General features: G+C 55.3%; 1 protein-coding gene across 2 annotated transcripts; it reads left to right on the forward strand.

The window, feature by feature from the left end:
- Positions 1-3,675: 3,675 nt before the first annotated feature.
- PRRT4 (proline rich transmembrane protein 4) lies at positions 3,676-12,595 on the forward strand. Of its 2 annotated transcripts, none has more exons than XM_049893784.1 (5): positions 3,676-4,327; positions 4,411-4,515; positions 5,184-5,295; positions 7,754-7,758; positions 10,249-12,595. In XM_049893784.1, the coding sequence occupies exons 1-5, from the start codon at positions 3,676-3,678 to the stop codon at positions 12,078-12,080; spliced, it is 2,706 nt and encodes a 901-aa protein (XP_049749741.1). In that variant the 3' UTR covers positions 12,081-12,595. The 2 variants fall into 2 exon arrangements, with proteins under 2 accessions (XP_049749741.1, XP_049749740.1); XM_049893783.1 differs by lacking the exon at positions 7,754-7,758 and having other exon boundaries at positions 5,184-5,303; positions 10,249-10,484; positions 11,519-11,856.
- Positions 12,596-17,491: the final 4,896 nt, after the last annotated feature.

Genomic DNA, 17,491 nt, shown 5'->3' on the forward strand with positions numbered 1-17,491 from the left:
CAGGCAGCCCCTAAAGAGACCCTACAGTGATGCCTGAGGATGCAGACAGGGGTGCCCTTTGCAATGTTTTGCTTAGGGAACCAGAATAAGTTCCAGGCTGCACCACTGACATATCAGTTGGTGGCCTGATTTCATCTTACATCATTTGGGGCCTCTGTTATAAAACAGTGAGTCCTGCATGCCTTTATGAAATGCAACCCATTGCCCAAAATGGCCCCAAATCATTCATTCATTGATTATTTATTCATCAAATATTCATTGAGCAGCTACCATGGGCTAAGTGCTCAGCTAACCAAATAAAACCAAACCCATTGCTGTGGAGTAGATGCTGACTCATGGTGACCCCATGTGTATCCGAGTAGAACTGCACTCCTTATGTCTGACTCTTGATGACCTCATGTGTGTGAGAGCAGAGCTGCACTCCACAGAGTCTTCAATGGCTGTAATCTTACAGAAGTGGATTCCCACTGCCAGCCTTTCAGTTAGTAGCCAGTAAGAAGCCCATAGCAAACTGTTTGCGCTACCCAGGAAAGTGTTATGCTAGCTCTCGATAGTTGCTTTTATTCTCAGACAGAACCTGCCCATGGTAACTCTTTAATTGATCCCTCCACCCCAGAGAGCAGAAAGGGAAGGGTATAGATGAAAAGGGGGTTTTCAGGGCTACATCCAAGGCTGTAATGTGGTCTCAATAATTCCTCCCTCTCCAGCCTATGATGAGGAATAAACGAAAGACCTACAAAGAAGCCAGCACAGTGCTTACACACAGTAGGACGTCTGGTTTTTGAGGCCAGCTTTATATGGTGCATGGGGCCTCAGGTGTTTTATGTTCTGATATTTTTAAATACTAGCATCTTAGATGGAACACTTGAAGGGATTTAGGGACTCAAAACAACATAAATAAGCCAAAAACAAAACAAAAAACTCCAAACCATAGGGTTTCCGAGTAACAGCTGGTGGATTTGAACTGCCAACCTTTTGGTTTGCATCAGAGTTCTTAATCACTGTGCCATGGGGGCTCCATAAATGAGCCAGCACTCCTTAAATCAGCCACTACTACAGTATAACAGGGTCCATGAAATACCCAGTGACTGCCTGTTCTCTGCGTTGTGTTCAACTCCAGTCAGCCTTTGTTTGCCTGGCCGCTCACGTTCCCATGAGGCTGCAACTTGTCTTTGAGTTTGCTGTTCTCCTCGTAGGTCTTATTGGAAACAAGTTGTAATCTACCTCTCACCAGCACTTTCGCTCACCATTCATTCAGGCAGACATTTCAGAACCTGTATTTTTTCAGAGATCAGTCTAACGAAAGAACGAAAAGAAAGGTTACACACAGATTGACATTTGGCAGTTCACCTGTGAAGCCGTTGGAGGTGCCCTTGTGTAGCAGTACAACTGGTGATGGAAAGGGGAGGCAGAAGCTGGGTTCATACTCTGCCAAACTGTGTCATCCTGGCCTTATGTGTTAATTTCTGGAGTCTCCATTTTTCTACCTATAAAATGGGCATAATACCAGACATCTGCTGGCTTGTGGGGAGGACTAATGAGATAAGCGCCCGTTATGCTTCAACTCATGGTAACAAAAACAAACCTGAGGCTAACCAGTCGATTCTGACTCATGGCGACCCCATGTGTTCAGAGAGTAGAACTGCTCTATAGGGTCTTCTTGGCTTGTAAGCTTTACAGATCGCCAGGTCATTCTTCAGCGGTGGCTCTGGGTGGGTTCGAACTGCCAACCTTTAGGTTAGTAGACCAGCCAAAAGCGTTTACAAATGTAGTGAGTCTTATCGCTCAGGTGTCATCCTGGGGCAGGCTGGGGGGTGGGGTAGGGAGTGTGTGAGTGTGTGTGTGTGCGGTGCGCGCGCGCGCCTGCGGGTGAGCTTTCTGGGGAGCGTGCGTGTGGCTGTGCTCTGGGCGGCCCGAGCGTGTGTGGCTGCCGGTGCGGGCTGAGAGCGAGCGCCCGCGCCCGCAGCGGTGACCGGCGCGGCCGGGTGACTGAGCGCGGGGTTCCCGTGCGCGCGCGCCCGCCCTCCCGCCGCCGGGGTGTGGGGCGGACCGCGGGCGGCGGGCTGCGGGAGGAGGAGGGGATCGAGGGGGAGGGCCGCCAGCGCGCAGGGCCGCGGAGCGGGCGGGCGGCTCGGAGCCAGGAGGCGGCGCCGCGGGGAGGAGCGCGGCGCGGGAGAGCTCTGCGGGCCGGAGCCGGCCTGGCAGCTGCGCCAGCCGAGGGGCGTCGGGGACTGTGATCTGCAGTTGGGGCTCCAGAGAGGACAGCGAGACTCGGAGGAGCACTGCCCAGCCGGGCGCCAGGGCGCCACGGTCGCTCCTCCTCCGAGGACTCCGCCAGGAGCCGGCGGGAGGGCGCGAGCAAAGCAGGTCGGCGGGGCCGGGCTGGGGGCGTGTGTGTGTGTGTGCGTGTGTGTGCGTGTGTGTGTGTGTGCGCGCGCGAGCTTGTAGGGGCGTGCATGTGGAGATGACAGCGTGTGATGTGTGTCTGTACAGAGTGTGTGTAGGGGGTGTGTGCCTCTCTGTACATGCTGTATCGGTCTGCTGTGAGGCGTGTGTGTGTGTGTGTGTGTGTGTGTGAGAGAGAGAGAGAGGGAGAGAGACAGAGACACGAAGAGGGAGAGGAGGCTGGGTGGGAGCTCATGAGCTTGGATCTTAACCCAAGGAGGACAATGTGTGTGTGTGTGTGTGTGTGTGTGTGTGTGCGCACACGCGTGTGCACAGGGGTGTGTGAAGGGTGAGTGGGTGAGTGTGTCACCGGTGCTAGGTGTGGCTGTGTGTGTGATGTAAGGGTGCTGGGTGCGCGTGTGTCCCTGGCTTACTCTCCCCTTCCCCCACCAGATGTGTGTGCAAGGGGGATGCTGGAGGTTGTTAGGACAGTAGGGCAGCAGTCCCTGCTGGCTTACCCGCCTGGGCTTCCTCAGGGAACCTGAGATCTCCAAGCTGGCCTTCCCCAAATACTTCTAGGGTCTGGGGAGGGGAGGGGCTGAGGGGACAGGGCCCTACTTGCCTGGGGCACCTAGCTTCTCTGGTCAGAGTTTGGGCTGCGCACCCAGCTCTGCAGTCCCTCACCCCTACTCTGCCCCTCCCAGGGCCTGTATCCAGTGGTCTGAGAAAGTCCCAAGGCCAGGTCTCAGACTGGGACCGGAGTGTGGGTGCAGGAATAGGCTGAGCCCCATCATTGAGGGTTTGCTTGTTCGCAGTTGTAGTTCACAGGGTGCAGGGCACAGTCTGCTCCACCTCAATACAAATCTGAGGATGAAGGAAGGATGGGAGGAAGAGGGGAGGGAGTCAGTTGAGTAATGAGGGGAGCTGGGTGGAGTCAGGCCCCAGCACCCAGGCTGAGTAGGTAGGTGGCAGGGGTTTAAGGAGAGGGATCCTGACCTGGGCTGCAAGGCAGAGATCCATCCTGGGGTCTGAATGTAGAGTCAGCCTTTCACCCTCTCCTTGGGTGGAACTTTTCATCTTGTCCCCTCCTTCCCCTCCACACCCCAGCTCTCTGAGATCAGGAGCCCCTTTCTTTCTGGGGCACTCAACCCTGGAAAGGGATGAGGGTAGCAGCCAGGGCTCATGGGGCCTCTCCTTTCTCCAGGACCCTCGCGCTCAAAGGTGCTGAAGACCTGAGCCCCCTGCCCACTGAGGCCAGGACTGGCTGGCTCGCCCTGGAGGTGTGGGGCCATGGCAGGTCGTGGCTGCCTGGGGCTGGGGATCTTCTGCTGGGCCCTGCTGGCCGTCCCTGTGGGCCCCCAGCTTGCCTCTCCCGTCCCTGGTGTCCCTCTCACCACCCTGGGCCCCCCACCCCAGAGTGAGGTCTCAGTGCTGTCGCTCAACCTGGGACTTAACTTCAAATTCCACCTTCGGAGACCTGTTGCTGCCTGGGGCAGCCCTGTCACAGAGACCCAGCGGCTGTCCCCCAGGCTGGGCCAGGAGCTGGAGGAAGAGGTGGCCAGTGGGTTGAGGACGGACCCCCTCTGGGAACTTCTGGTGGGCTCCCCCAGGAACTCTCCCCCAGAGTGGGGCTCTGCTGAAGGCAGCTCTCTGCCCTGGGCCTCCTCCCTGCCGCTGGTGTCCAAGTCCCCCTTCTCTGGGCCCCCGGGCCGGCCCACGGCTCCCTATCAGCCCCGGATGGGCACTGTGACCTGGGGCACTGCCCTGACAGCGACGGCGCCTCCATTCAGTGCCCCCAGGCCCCACCAGAGTGAGCTGGAGTTGAAGTTTGACGTGGCACTGAGAGCGGGTGCAGCCCCCACACTCGGGCACCGGACGCTGCCCCTGCTGCCCAGCCTGCGGGCCAGCCTGGCGGAGATTGCTGGGCGCCTGGGTCCCTTTGGTGAGTACCGTCCGCTTCCAAGGGGAGCTCCTGCTGGACGGCCCTGGCAGCAGGTGGCAGCTTCAGCCGGGCTCCTTTTACAGGGTTCTTTGGCACTACTCAATCCCCACTCCGGAACTTCTCAGGCCCAAGCCCCCAGAACGCAGCTACACCCCTAAGCTTTGCCTCCGGAGTTTCAGAATCTCCAGGTGAGTGTTCATTTCAACAGACATTTATAGAGCACCTCTGCATGCCAGGGGGCAGTGATGGTTTAGTGGTAGAATCCTCACCTTCCATGTGGGAGCCCTGGACACCTGGCCAGTGCATCTCATGCGCCGCCACCATCCAGCTGTCAGTGGAGGCTTGTCTGTTGCTATGATGCTGAACAGGTTTCACTGGAGCTTCTAGATTAAGATAGACTAGGAAGAAAGGCCTGGTGATCTATTTCTGAAGATCAGTCAACGAAAACCCCATGGATCATGATGGTTCGATCCTGTTGTACATGGGGTCCTGAAACTTGACAGCAGCCAAAAACAACAGCAGCCAACAACTTGACAGCAGCCAACAACTGCATGCCAGTTCCTGTGCTAGGGGCCTAACCAGTACGTTCTTTCTTCCCTGACTCAGTGGAGGCCTGCATTGCTCTCCCAGGTTCTGGCACACTGGCCACTGCTCCGGTGGGAAGCCAGTCCTGTTTTCCATGCTCGGTCTGGTTTAGTTCTTGCTGATTTAGCTCATGGTGTGCATGCGGCTACTATTCCTGGGACAGTGACTTCCTTAGGTCCAGCTCTGGCAAAGGACTGGATGTTCTCTAAGGCCCCAGAGGCCCAGCCCAGCTGGAAGGATGGTATTCGAACCCCATGTGCTCCCTTTGTAGGGTCCTTTGGCACCTCTCTGTCCCCGTCCCTACACCCCCTGGAGAGGAAGCTCTCAAGCCCAAGCCTGCTAGACCCAGCTGCTTCCCTGAGCTCTGCTGCAATTGCAACAGAGTCCCTGGGTAAGTTTATTGCATTTGAACTCAACAATCATTTATTGAGCACCACGTACTACATGCTAGTCCATGATCGGCGTTCTGGGACCCTTTTATTTCACTGCCATCGTAATCCTAATCCCTGTTATCTTCCTCCTCACCATGGAAATGTATCTTCATGGTCTGAGAACAAGCGTGGCCAGGGGAGGTAGCCCGCAGAGTTAAGTCATGGTCCTCTGGGAGTTTTGCAGTCACAGGCAGAGCAGAGTGTAGAACATGGATCAGGGACACACAGCCACAGTGCTAACCCCACCCTCCCTCCAATCGGCCTGCCCTGCCTCTCCACTCCCATCCCAACCTGAGCGCTCTGTCCTTTGCTTCTGATCTGACATGACGTGCTATCAGCTAGAGGCAGAGCTGAGCCCCTCACTGGGAAGACATTGAAGAGGAGGCCGTGAGCAGACAGGTGCCACCCTCGTTCAAGGAAGGTGTCCAGAACATGCACGTAGACAGGCAGTGGTGCAGAGGATGCCATGGGCTTTGGAATCTTGCAGGCCTGGCTTTGAATCTTACTTACTAGCTGCCTGGCCCTGGGTAGGTTATTTAACCTTTCTGAGCCCAAGTCTTCTCATCTATGCAGTAACCCAATGGCTGTCAAGTTTACACCAACTCGCGGCACCCCGTGTGTGCCAGAGTAGAACTGTGCTCCACAGGGTTTTCAATGGCTGGTTTTTTAGAAGTAGATCACCAGGCCTTTCTTCTGAGGTGCCTCTGGGTGGACTTGAACTTCCAACCTGTCTGCTAGCAGCCAAGCTGTCTGCACCACACAGGGACCCCTTCTACACAATAGGGTTTAATAACAGCAGCAATTTTGCAGTTATGATAAAGCTTTCAGATCATGTAAGCAAACTCCTGGCATGATGCTGGACACAAATTAGAAGTTCACTAAATGGAGGCTGTTAACCTTGCTTTTTCTCCTACTAGTTCCAAGTACACTTCCGGACCCCACCTTTCAGACACCCCAACCCTGGGCCCCAGGATGCAGGGGAACATCTTGTCCCCACCAGAATACAACCCAAGGGGGAGAGGGCACAGCTGCTGTGGGAGAGCTTCTGACACGTGAGGCTGAGGGAGCCAGGCCGAGGGACTCCAGGCCCTGCTTTGCTTCTGCAAAAGGTGGCTGACTGTGGCTAGGAAACCTCTCAGGCACCCCACACTGGGAGCCAGCTCAGCAGAGGAAACCACTGGCACCCCAGCTCCAGATTTAACACAGCAATCCCACTGGCTCCAGCGTGGTCCTTGCAGCCCCTCTGCATGTGGCCAAGGAGCCTGCTGTCCCTGTGTTCCCCCAGTGAGCGGCAGTGGCAGGTTCTGCTGTTGGGGGGTGGGGGAGGCTCTATGCCTCAGGGGAAGGATGCCGGGGGCAGTCTGTCAGCCTGGGTGATAGCGCTGGCCAGGCAGGTTTAATGAGTCTGGACAGTGTCAGAGGCAGCCCAGTTCCACAGGCTGGCAGCCCCGCTCTCCCTCCCCTCCTCACTGGCAGCTGCAGGAACCCAGCCTCTTTCTGGCTGCTCCTCTTGGATCAACCCAGGAGAGCCTTGCTCAGTCAGCAGTGTGCATGTGGGGAGACGGAGGTATGCCACACAGTTAGGGGACAAAGGAAATCTCTCGGTGTCTCCTCCAGAATCTTTCCATAGTAGGTGAGGTTAACCTTTTGCCCCTGGGGCTTCGCTTGCTTTAGGGCCCCTTCTCCAGGTGCCTGTGAACAGAACTTGGATTCAGCCAGGACAGTTGTTAACGTATTGAGAGACTCCTAGACCAGTTGATGAGTACCCGCTGCCCTTGGCACTCTGATGCTCCCCTCCACTCCCCAACAACCACTGAGGCTGGCATGTGTTCTCATTGGCTGATGCTATGCCATTCCTGCTGTTAAATATTTCTCATTGGCTGATGCTATGCCATTCCTGCTGTTAAATATTTTACCCATCCTTTGATCTGGGTAGCTGGCGGATCTTCAGGCCTGGCTTTTTCACAGAGCGAGCCATCCCAGGCCCCGCCCCTCCCCAGTCAGCTCCTGCCTCACCAATTAGATTACTCACATTGACATCCCATCTCCGCCCTCGCCAGAGATCCTGGGGAAGGGGAACCAGAGATCACTATCTTCCAGGGGAAACTGAAGGCTCCTTCTAGCAATGTCTCAGATGGGGAGATGGGAAACAGATCAAGTGGACCCATCAAAGACAGAAACTGGAGTTTTTTTTCTCCCTGTCCCCACCCACACCTGGCCCAGACCTGGGCACTTGGGCCCATGCGCTGAGCCTTGGAAGCGGTGTTCCTCATCCAGAATGCTCTTCTCTGAGGCCTAGGCCCTGCCTGTGTTTTGTCTGGAGTCCCTGGGTGGTGCACATTGTTAAGCACTTGACTACTAACTGAAAGGCTGGTGGTTTGAATCCACCCAGAGGTGCACTGGGAGAAAGGCCCGGTGATCTGCTTCCAAAAGGTCACAGCATTGAAAACCCATGGATTGCAATTCTACTCTGCAACATGTTTTGTCTACTTTCGAGTTTTGATTCATTTCCTGGCTTCTTATGAATGTTGAAATTTGCTCTAGTTGCCAGAGTGCTTTGGGACAGAGATGAGAAATGGGGTTCCCTGTGGCCCGCTGGTGCAAAGTGGAGTTGGAAGAGGGCGAGTTGGGGCAGACCTCTGAGAACTACACTTGTCTGCAACCCATCATGGGGATGGTGCAGAACCTGGCAGGGCTTTGTTCCGTTGAGCATGAGTTTGCCATGAGTCAGGGGCCAACTTGACTGCAGCTAACAACAATAAAGAGGTCTTATCACAGACAGCAGTTTTTAGTTAGTTAAATCAAGAACAAGTTTGAGGCCAGACGTGGTCACACTCACACAAACACAAACTGATGATTGATCAGTGATGAACATTAGCCAATAGTAAGACTGTACCAAACCCATTGTTGTTGAGTTGATTCCAACTCATAGTGACCCTATAGGACAGAGCAGAACTGCCCCATAGAGTTTCCAAGGAACAGATGGTAGATTTAGACTGCAGACTTTTTGGTTAGCAGCTGAGCTCTGAACCACCACAGGGCTCCTGGCCAATGATAACGATGCCAGTAACAGTCATATATTGAACACTTATCATGCACCAGGCACTCCAAAAAGCTTTGTACAAGTTGTTTCATTTATCCTCCTAACAGCCCTATGCAGTAGGTCTCCTACCCATGTCAGATTTGAAGAATGTGATGGAGCTGGGACCATGGCACACACTGCCATTTTTGTGCAACTGGCAGTAAGCTGGCTGTATTTTAAATTTTTTGGCCCCACCTCCTCTGCCCTCCCCACGTGTCCAATTACATCCTCCCCTCCCCTCACTCCAGAGCTGCTTTCTGGTCCCTCATTCCTATTCCTTGTTCTCAGGACTGCTCTGTTAGGCATGACCCCAGCATGAGCTGACACTGCCTGGGGTGGGGGTGCTCCTGGAGTCTTCTTGTGTCCCGCTGAGGCATGCTGGGACATGGCCAACAGAGCAGGAGTCTAGTTGTCAGGAGACCCTCCCTCCCTCGGCCTGCATCTGCCTCTAATCCACCTTCCCATCCTTCCCAGGCTGTCCCCATCCCTCAGCTCTCTTTCTCCCTCCTTTCTTGCCTGCAGCTGCAGGTCTGCTGAGCCTGCAGGTAGGGTAGGTAGAGGTTCAGCTTCCAGCATCTTCCCTGGCTGCCTGGCTATGGGGAGAACTAACTCTTGGGTCTAACTCTCTCTCACTCCCCTCTTGCTCCAAGAGAGTAAAATCAGGGATCTTACTCCTCACCCTGTCTTAGTTGACTCTCATTTCCCCAAGGGAAAACATTAGAGCACAGAGTTGGGCTTGAGGCCTGAGTTAGCAAACCCCAGGGTATCTGAGGGGCTCACTTGGATGGCATTTTATCCCACTGTGATCTCCCCAGTTGCCCCTTCCTGGAATTCAAGGGGAGCCTCTTGGGAGGTTGTATTCAGTCCAGGGGAGTCTATCTCAACGTCGCCATCTGTAAAATGGGCTAAGGAACAAAGGGGTATCTATATAAACAGCCTTTGACCAATGGGTTTGTGGTTGAATCAGGATGGAGTCCACAGCCATGGGGAGGCCAAGGGGTTGAGAGTGTAGCAGTCAGGAAAGCCAGTGAATAAGGAGAAGTTGTACTCTCCTCTGAGTGCTGTGGACAGGAGTGGCTTACCTCTCCCCTGCTCTGTGTGTGTGTGTGTGTGTGTGTGTGTGTGTGTGTAGGGCCCATTCCTGGAAGAGACAGGGAGAAGGGGGAGCAGATGAAAAGGGCAAAGGAAGCTTCTCCTGTCAGTATGGTTGGAATTTAGGGGTACAGAACAAAAGGTAAGGAAACTAGAATGAAGAGGTTTTGGAATTGTGGAAAGGGGTTCAAACTGGTGCTCAGATCTAGTTGTGGCTCTGCCAATCTGTGACCCTGGACAAGCCACTTGGCCTCTTGAAACCTCAGTGCCTTCATCTGACAAATAAGAGGATTCATTTATTCAACTAATATCTGCTGAAGGTGCCGTTTTAGTCACAGAGGTTCAGAAGTGAACAAAACAAACACAAATCCTGGTTTTCATGAAGCTTCCCTTCTGGTGGGTGGATGGTAGAAGAGGGGGCTTCTACAGTTCCTTCCAGTTCTAGAACTCTTTGCCTTTTTCGGAAAAACTCTTCTCAGCAGAATCACAGAGTGATGCAGGGTAATGAACAATATATAGGGAGCTGAAGGGGGGTGGAGTGGGAGATAAAACTACAGCGTGAGTGGTCTGGACCAGGGAAGGAAAGGTGAGAAGTGGAGGGGTCAGGTGCATCATATTTAACAAATGGCTCCAGGATGCTGAGGGCTCCCTCTGATTGGCATACAGGCTACCTGATGAGGGCGGGCAGGGGGAGGGCTGCACAACTGCCTCAGCCGGTTCTTTGTCCACAGTCCCCACCATCCCCACCTCTGCCACCTCGGGCCCAGATGACTCCTCTCCCGCCAGCCTCGGGAACCCGTCGGTGCAGCCAGAGTGTGGGCCGGAGTCTTGCGGCATCAGAGGATCGCCTGGTCCGGAGGCGCAGCCCCCTGCAGCGCCGCTGCGGCTCTTCTTGCTGACTCTGGAGGCCGACTGGGCGGAAGCCAGGGCTCGTTGGGGGCTGGCCTGGGAGGCCCACGTGTACGGGGTGGGTGCGCTCTTCGGCCTGGTGGCTCTGCTGGCGCTGCTGGCTCTGGCCCTCTTGCCCTGGCGCTGCCCGCCCGGCGCGCCCTGCCTGGCGCTGCTCGACCTGCTCCTGCTCTCGGCTGGGACCACACGGGCCTTCCCGCTCTTCTACGACGCTTACGGGCACCGCGCCCGACTGCCTGCGCTCGCCTGGCTGCTGCTGCAGGACCTCCCGCTACCCTGCCTGGCCGCGGGCCTGGGGCTGGCCTGCCTGCTGCTGGCCCGGCCGCGTTCGCCCCGGTGCCCGGGCGGCTTAGCCGCGCTGCTGCTCCTGGGGCTAGGGCTGGCGGCCGCTGCCGCCCTGGGGAGCGCAGTGCACCGCCCACTGCGGCCCCTGAGGCTAGCTGCCCGCGGCTTGCACGCCCTCATGGCCGTCCTGCTCTCGGGGCTCCTGCTGGCGCTTTCCTGCTGGCGGGGCCGGCGGCGGCGGGCCGGGGCGCCCCTGGGGGGATCCGGCTTCAAGGGCGCCACCCCTCTGCGGCAGGCGCGTAGTCCTTTCGCCCCGCGGGAGTCCTGGCGGCGTGCGGCGCGCACCGCGCCGGTGGCGGGCACCTTCGGGCTGCTGAGCGGAGCCCTGCAGGGCTATGAGGTGCTGCACGCTCTGGGCTATGGCGGCCAGCCAGGCCTGGAGGGGCCCTGGCCCTGGTGGGCCTTCCAGCTGGGCTTGCGCCTGGGCGAGGTGGGCGTCGCGCTGCCCTTGGCTTTACTGGGCCTCTACCCCGCGCTCTGCAGCCCTCGCGTGCCCCCTCCCTGCTGGGCCAAGCTCTTCCGCCTGTCCCCGGGTCACGCGGCTCCGCTGCTGCCGCGTGGCTGGGGCACTGGGCTCCCGGACAAGGAGCTCCCGGGTAGCGGTATCGCGCGCGGCGAGGCGGAGCTGCTGCAGCTCTGCGCTCTGGCTGGCCCGGGCCCAGACCTCCTCCTCCAGGGAGGCGGCTGCCGGGGGTTCGAAGGCTCGGCCGCCCACCCGGCCCCTTCGCCCGCCTCTTCGCCCTGCAGCGACTGCACCGTGGACCTCCAGCCGCCCTCCCCGATCAACCTGCGGCGCAGCATCGAGGAGGCCCTCTGCAGCGAGGCCCTGCTGGCACCAGGCCTCTTCCAGGGCCCTGCCTTAGGGGAAGCTCTGCCTGGCCTCGACCTCTACCGCACGGTCTCGCTCGGTGCCAAGGCCGGAACCGCGCCCAGCGGAAGGCAGGAGGCTCCTGGATGCCCCGCATCCCCAGAGCCGCCCTCCCCCGGGGCCTGGCCTGCTGGTAGCAGTGTCTCCTCAGGCTCCCCGTACGGACTCTCACGGGACAGCTCGTCCATGCTGCTCTGCTCCAGCCCGGACAGGCCCCCTCGCTGTCCTCTCGTCTGCATCCTCGGCCCCCCGCGACCCTCAGCAAGCAGCCCCAGCCTCCCGGCCTCAGGGTCCTATCAGGCCCTGACTCCCCCCTCCCGCGACTCCCCAGAGCCTGTCCCTGAGCTGCAGGCTGAGGAAGCCTTGCTGCAGGAGCAATTCCTGGACGCCTGTCGACAGATCGACGAGCTTAGCGTCGGCAGCGACACCATAGACCTGTGAAGGGGCGGCCCCTCGCTGCCCCGCCGTGCGCCCCCTTCTGGCGCCGCCCCGCCCGAGACCTGCACACTGTAACCCTCTCCAGTCCCGCCTGGCTCGCTCTCCCCGCCTCCTTCCTCATCCAGGGGCCCTGGGTGGGCGATAGACGGGGCGGTCAGCAGCCAGGCTCTAGTGACTGGGGTTTAGTGCCACCTTCTCTGGAGCCCTGGGCGCGGATGCCCGAAGCTGCAATTCTGGGCTGGCAGGGGTCCCACTGTCCTTGGCATTCACCAGCAATAAATCTCCAAGGTGCTCCACTCCTGACCACCCCTCCCCACTCTGGTGCTGAGAGAGAGGGGCTGTCTTCAGAAGACCTCCTACCTGCCTCAGTTCCCACGCCCAACTCCACCTGTGTGAACGCAACTCCCTGTCCTCCAAGTGACCCCTCCCCACAGAGGGGCTTGTGGCCCACCTAGGAGACATTACAGCAGTTGGTGGGAGGGGAGTGCTTTCAGAGTTAATTTATCAATAAAATATTTTCAGAGGAGAAAGCTCTGACCTTCTTGGAAAGGCTTAGATGAGGTGACAGTGCCAAAGGTGGAAGAGAAGCTGCTTTTGGGTGGGTGGGTCCACCTCAGACCCTAGCAACCTGGACTCCTGACAGGACAAAGGACTCTTGTCCTGTGGCTGTGATTAGTGAGGGTCCTGGGAGAAGCCCTTGAAACACCCTTCTGACTCCCTGGAAAGTGGCTTTTTGTGGCAATGGAACACAGCCGCTGAGAGACAAGGCAGAAGCTCCAGCCCACAGTGGAAATGCCTGAGTTCATGGGAGCCTGGCTTCAGTTCCTGGTGGACAGCTGGTGAGGCACTAACCAGTTGCCATGGAGTTGACTCTGACTCGTGATGACCCCATGCGTGTCAAAGTAGAACTCTGCTCCACAGGGTTTTCAATGGCTGGTTTTTGGGAAGTAGATCTCCAGGCCTTTCTTCCGAGGTGCCTCTGGGTGGACTCAAAACTCCAAACTTTCAAACTTCAAAGCTTTGATTAGCAGCCAAGTGCTTTAACTGTTTGCGCTACCCCTCCCTGACTAGGGACTCCCAGAACCAGCCCACTAGTTAGTCCTTAATGGAGATGTTCAGCTGGGATCTCCAGCACCCCCCCTGCCAGCTTCCCACAGGTTGGGCTTTATAAAGAGAAAACTACCTTACTACCTTCTTCACCACCAACACGGTCTCTTTGAGGTCAGGCTAACCCCCCCGCCACAGCATTGCCCCCCATAGGCACAGGTCCTCCCTGGAGAAAGCCTGTCTCCCTCAGTCCCCAGTCTCCAGCCCCCAAAGCAGAGCTCACAGTGCAAAGACCACGAAGACATCAGCCACCATGTGCTTCGTAGCCCCTCCACTGCCCAGAGCATTTGGCTTTGAGCTCTGGAGCGTGCATTTGTCACCTGGAGAAAACAAGGTAAGTTCAGAGTGGCACAAAAGCAGGTGTAGGTGAGGGTTGAAAAGGAAAGCCTGGCAGGGCTTTGGCAGATGTCCTGCACATCACAGGGAACCCTGCAGGGCATACACACTAGGTCTGATGTGGAAAGACAGGAACTCAAGTAGGTTTTCTTCCAACTCTGCCCATCAGCTTGTCAGGCTTTGGGAAGGGAGCTGGGGAGCCTAGGGAAGCAGGCTGGGAGGCCTGGAAGGGGTGGGGCCTAGGCCAGAGCAGGTCCAGGCACCGGGTTAAGAATGAAGGCCCTGCTGTCTCTGTGGAAGAAGCTCTGCCTCGGCTGAGAGGAGCATCCAGGGCCTGGGGGATGGGAAGGACAGTCAGTCACGTTTGGGGGAGAGCGAGGGTCATAGTGCGGAAGAGAAATGAGAGGAGGGCAGTGCAGGCGTAGGCAGGCAGAGGGATGGGGCTGGAGGCTCCTCCATCACCTGGCTCGGCTTGCCTCAGAGATTCTTGCTGCATCGTCACTCTCGGCTGTGGCCCAGAGAACTGCCAGCCTCCTAATTACAGGCATTTCTCACTGGCGTAGTGGCTGCCTCAGCACTGCTTTGTGTCACACAAGGACTGCTTGCTGCTCTGAGAGGTCTCTCCTTTTCTTCCTCACTTGCCCTTCCATCTGCCTCTCATCCACCTCTCCTCACACTCAACTACTCTCTGCCATCTTGTCCTCAACCTGATCCTTGCCAGCTGCTCTCTCTTCTACGCTCTCCCCACCAGGTCCTTGGGTTCACTCACACACCTCTCCACAAAGCAGTTTAAGCCCCACCCCGCTCAGGACCAGCCTGTCTCTTTCTCTGTCTGTCTCTCTCTCACACACACTTCTTTTCTGTCTAGAAGCTCTGAATGGGGCTGGTTAGGGGGAGTGTGTGTGTGTGAGGGGGTATTATAGCTCTGTGTTCACCACTCCCAACACCCCTTTTGCGTTGAGCTCCAATTTCCCTTAGCACTTTGACTTCTTGAAGAGACCAAGACTTTGGTTAAACAACCCTTCCCTTTTGTCTCATGCCTTGTCCTATACCCAAAGCAGGTTTCCCAGAAGGCGCCCAGGTAGATTCTAAAGCACAAACTCCTCTGTTCCAATTCTTAGTGCCGTGGGTGGAACTGGGAGACAAACTCACATTAACTCATTCGATTTCTTAAAAAAATATTCGAGTGCTTAAAATGTGCTAGGTGCTGGGGACGGAGGGGCTGACACCAGCTCTGACCTTATGAAGTCAAAACAATCAATCACATAAGTAACTAATTACAGTAACACACATAATTAATTGCAGCTGTGAGAAGTGCTAAGGATTAGAAGTATGTGATGTTCTGAGAAATCTTGGCTTGAAAAGGGATGGGGCCTGGGAGAGGCCGGCTGAGAACAGCCCAGGCTTCCCTTTCTTCCCTGGCTCCTGTGCAGTGATGGATGAGGGGCAGCCGGCAGTTTATTTCCCCTGGAAGCCACGTTGCTGGTGTGGGCAGGGCACACTGGCTCCTGCTATTTAATAAAGAACGCTGCGTGTGTCCTGGGTAGATGGATGAGCAAATATTCCTGATTGAAGAACCACGGGCCCTCCTGGAGATGAACGGATGTGAAGGGGTGGAGCTGAGGTTGAGGCTGGAAGATTGAGATGGGGAGGCAGGCCTGAACCTTGAAGAGGGGAGGAAGGGTCAGCTACTCTGTGGTCCTCTCCTAGGAGCCTGAGCTCTGCATGGTGGATGGCTACTGCCCCCTGATGGGCACAGAGACGCAGTTTGGTTTTGTCCTTAGAAGTTTGGGTCCAAAGCATTTAGAGCTTATCATTGTGGGGGTGGGGGGGTGGGTGTCACAAAGGGGTGTTGAAACAGCCTTCTCAGGGTTCTTTTCCCTGTACGTGCTGTGCCAAAACTGGGCAGGCCTCGTCACAGCTAGGGCCCTGAGGCTTGCAGTTTAGCCTTTGGGGACGGAATTTTGATTCCTTGGGGTGGGGGGAAGGGAGTGAAGGGAGGAGAAAAAGGAAGGAGGAATGTGGAATCCCAAACCAAATTTATTCACATGATCTGTTCCATTTCTTTTGTCTATTTTTCTCTCTTTATCACTGGATAGGATTAACCCAGTGGCCTTAAAAATCTGTTTTTTTTATTTCAATGCTTCCACTTCTGAGCTATGCATTTAAAAATAACAGTAGTTTTTTTTTTTCTAAAGCATGTATTACTTAACTGGAGCTAGGGATTTACAAATCTGATGTTTAGCGTTCCCTGCCCATCCGCCCTAATTATTATCAACCAGTCAGACGAACAAAAAACCCCAAATCTGTTGCCGTCAAGTCTGACTCGTGGTGACCTTGTAGGACAGAGTAGAACTGCCCCATAGGATTTCAAAGGAGCAGCTGGTGGATTCAAACTGCTGACCTTTATGGTTAGTAGCCCTAGCTCTTAACCACTGCACCGGTAGGGCTCTAACAAGTCACTCATCCCTCTAAAATGTCTTGAAATTGAATGAGGTTTTGGGAAAAAGGGAAACTTAGGTTAAGAGCCACTGCTGCTAACCAAAAGGCCAGCAGTTCAAATCCACCAGCTGCTTCTTGGAAACCCTACAGGTGCTGTCCTGTCGGGTCGCTATGAGTTGGAATCGACTCAATGGCAACGGGTTTGGTTTTGAGTTTTATGTGCTCAAGCAATTACCATTTAAAGTAATTATTTCAGAAATGCAGTAGGTACTTTTAGACATTCTGCGGAGTTTGGCAATCTCCCACACAGATCGGTTCCTGAGCCTGATGTGATGGCAAACACTCTCTGTATTCCAGGACCACTGTACACCCAGATCCCAGCCAGTGGGACCCCTCAGTCTTGAGTCTGGGAAGCTGACCTGAGGGAAGATCTTCCCCTGTCCCCTGAAGAACCTGGGTGCTAGGTCTCTCTATGTGTATAAGCTGGATGTTTTGTGTTTGCTTTGAGTATGTCAGATGTAAAATCCTAGTGTGCACACTGTGATTTATTTATAAGATTCTTTTGGTTAATACAGAAACCCTGGTGGTGTAGTGGTTAAATGCTACAGCTGCTAACCAAAAGGCAGGCATTTCGAATCCACCAGGTACTCCTTGGAAACTCTACGGGGCAGTTCTACACTGTCCTATAGGGTCGCTATGAGTCGGAATCGACTCCACCGCAGTGGGTTTTGGGTTTTTTGGTTAATACCTGTCTCCCCCACTGGACTGTATTCTCCATGATGGCAGGGACCAGCTTTAGTTCATCAGTTTTCTCCCTTCAATGTCTGGCACATAGTAGGAGTAAATATTTACCAAAAGGATGATTGTGTCTGATCTATGTCTCTGTGTACTTTAGTGTCTAATTTTTTCCGTAAACTGTTATAGGCTGAGCGTGACAGATGTCTCATGTTCTCTGAGAAGAGGAGACTTGTCTGAATGATGTATATGGTATACTCGTGTCTATGTCTGTACCTTCTGGCTGCTTTTCCTGCCCTTAATCTGGGAACTACTACGAGTCGGAATCGACTGGAAGGCAATGGGTTTTTCAAGTCTGGGAGTCAGAGTTCAAATGGTTAACACGCTCAGCAGCTAATTGAAAGGTTGGAGGTTCAACTCCATCCAGAGGCACCTCGGAAGAAAGGACGGGTGGTCTGCTTCAGGAAAAGGCAGACATTGAGGTCCCTGGGGGGTACAAATGGTTTGCAATGGACTACTAAGCTAAGGGTTGGTGATTCGAACCCCCCCGGCGGCAGAAGAAAGGGCTGGAGATGTTTCTGTAAAGATTACAGCAAAGAAAACCCCTTGGAGCAGTTCTACTCTGTTAACGCGTGAGGCTGCCATGAGTCGGCAGGCGTTTTGGTTAATCTGGGAATCTGTGGAGACACTTCAGAAAATTTTTATTACTCGCCCTTTAATGAATGATTTCCTCTGCCCATCCTGGTGAATTGGTTCATCTCTTGCAGGTGAAGTTTAGAAACTAGCGACGCCAA

Source organism: Elephas maximus, chromosome 8, assembly GCF_024166365.1.
Source record: "Elephas maximus indicus isolate mEleMax1 chromosome 8, mEleMax1 primary haplotype, whole genome shotgun sequence".
NCBI lineage: Eukaryota > Metazoa > Chordata > Mammalia > Proboscidea > Elephantidae > Elephas > Elephas maximus.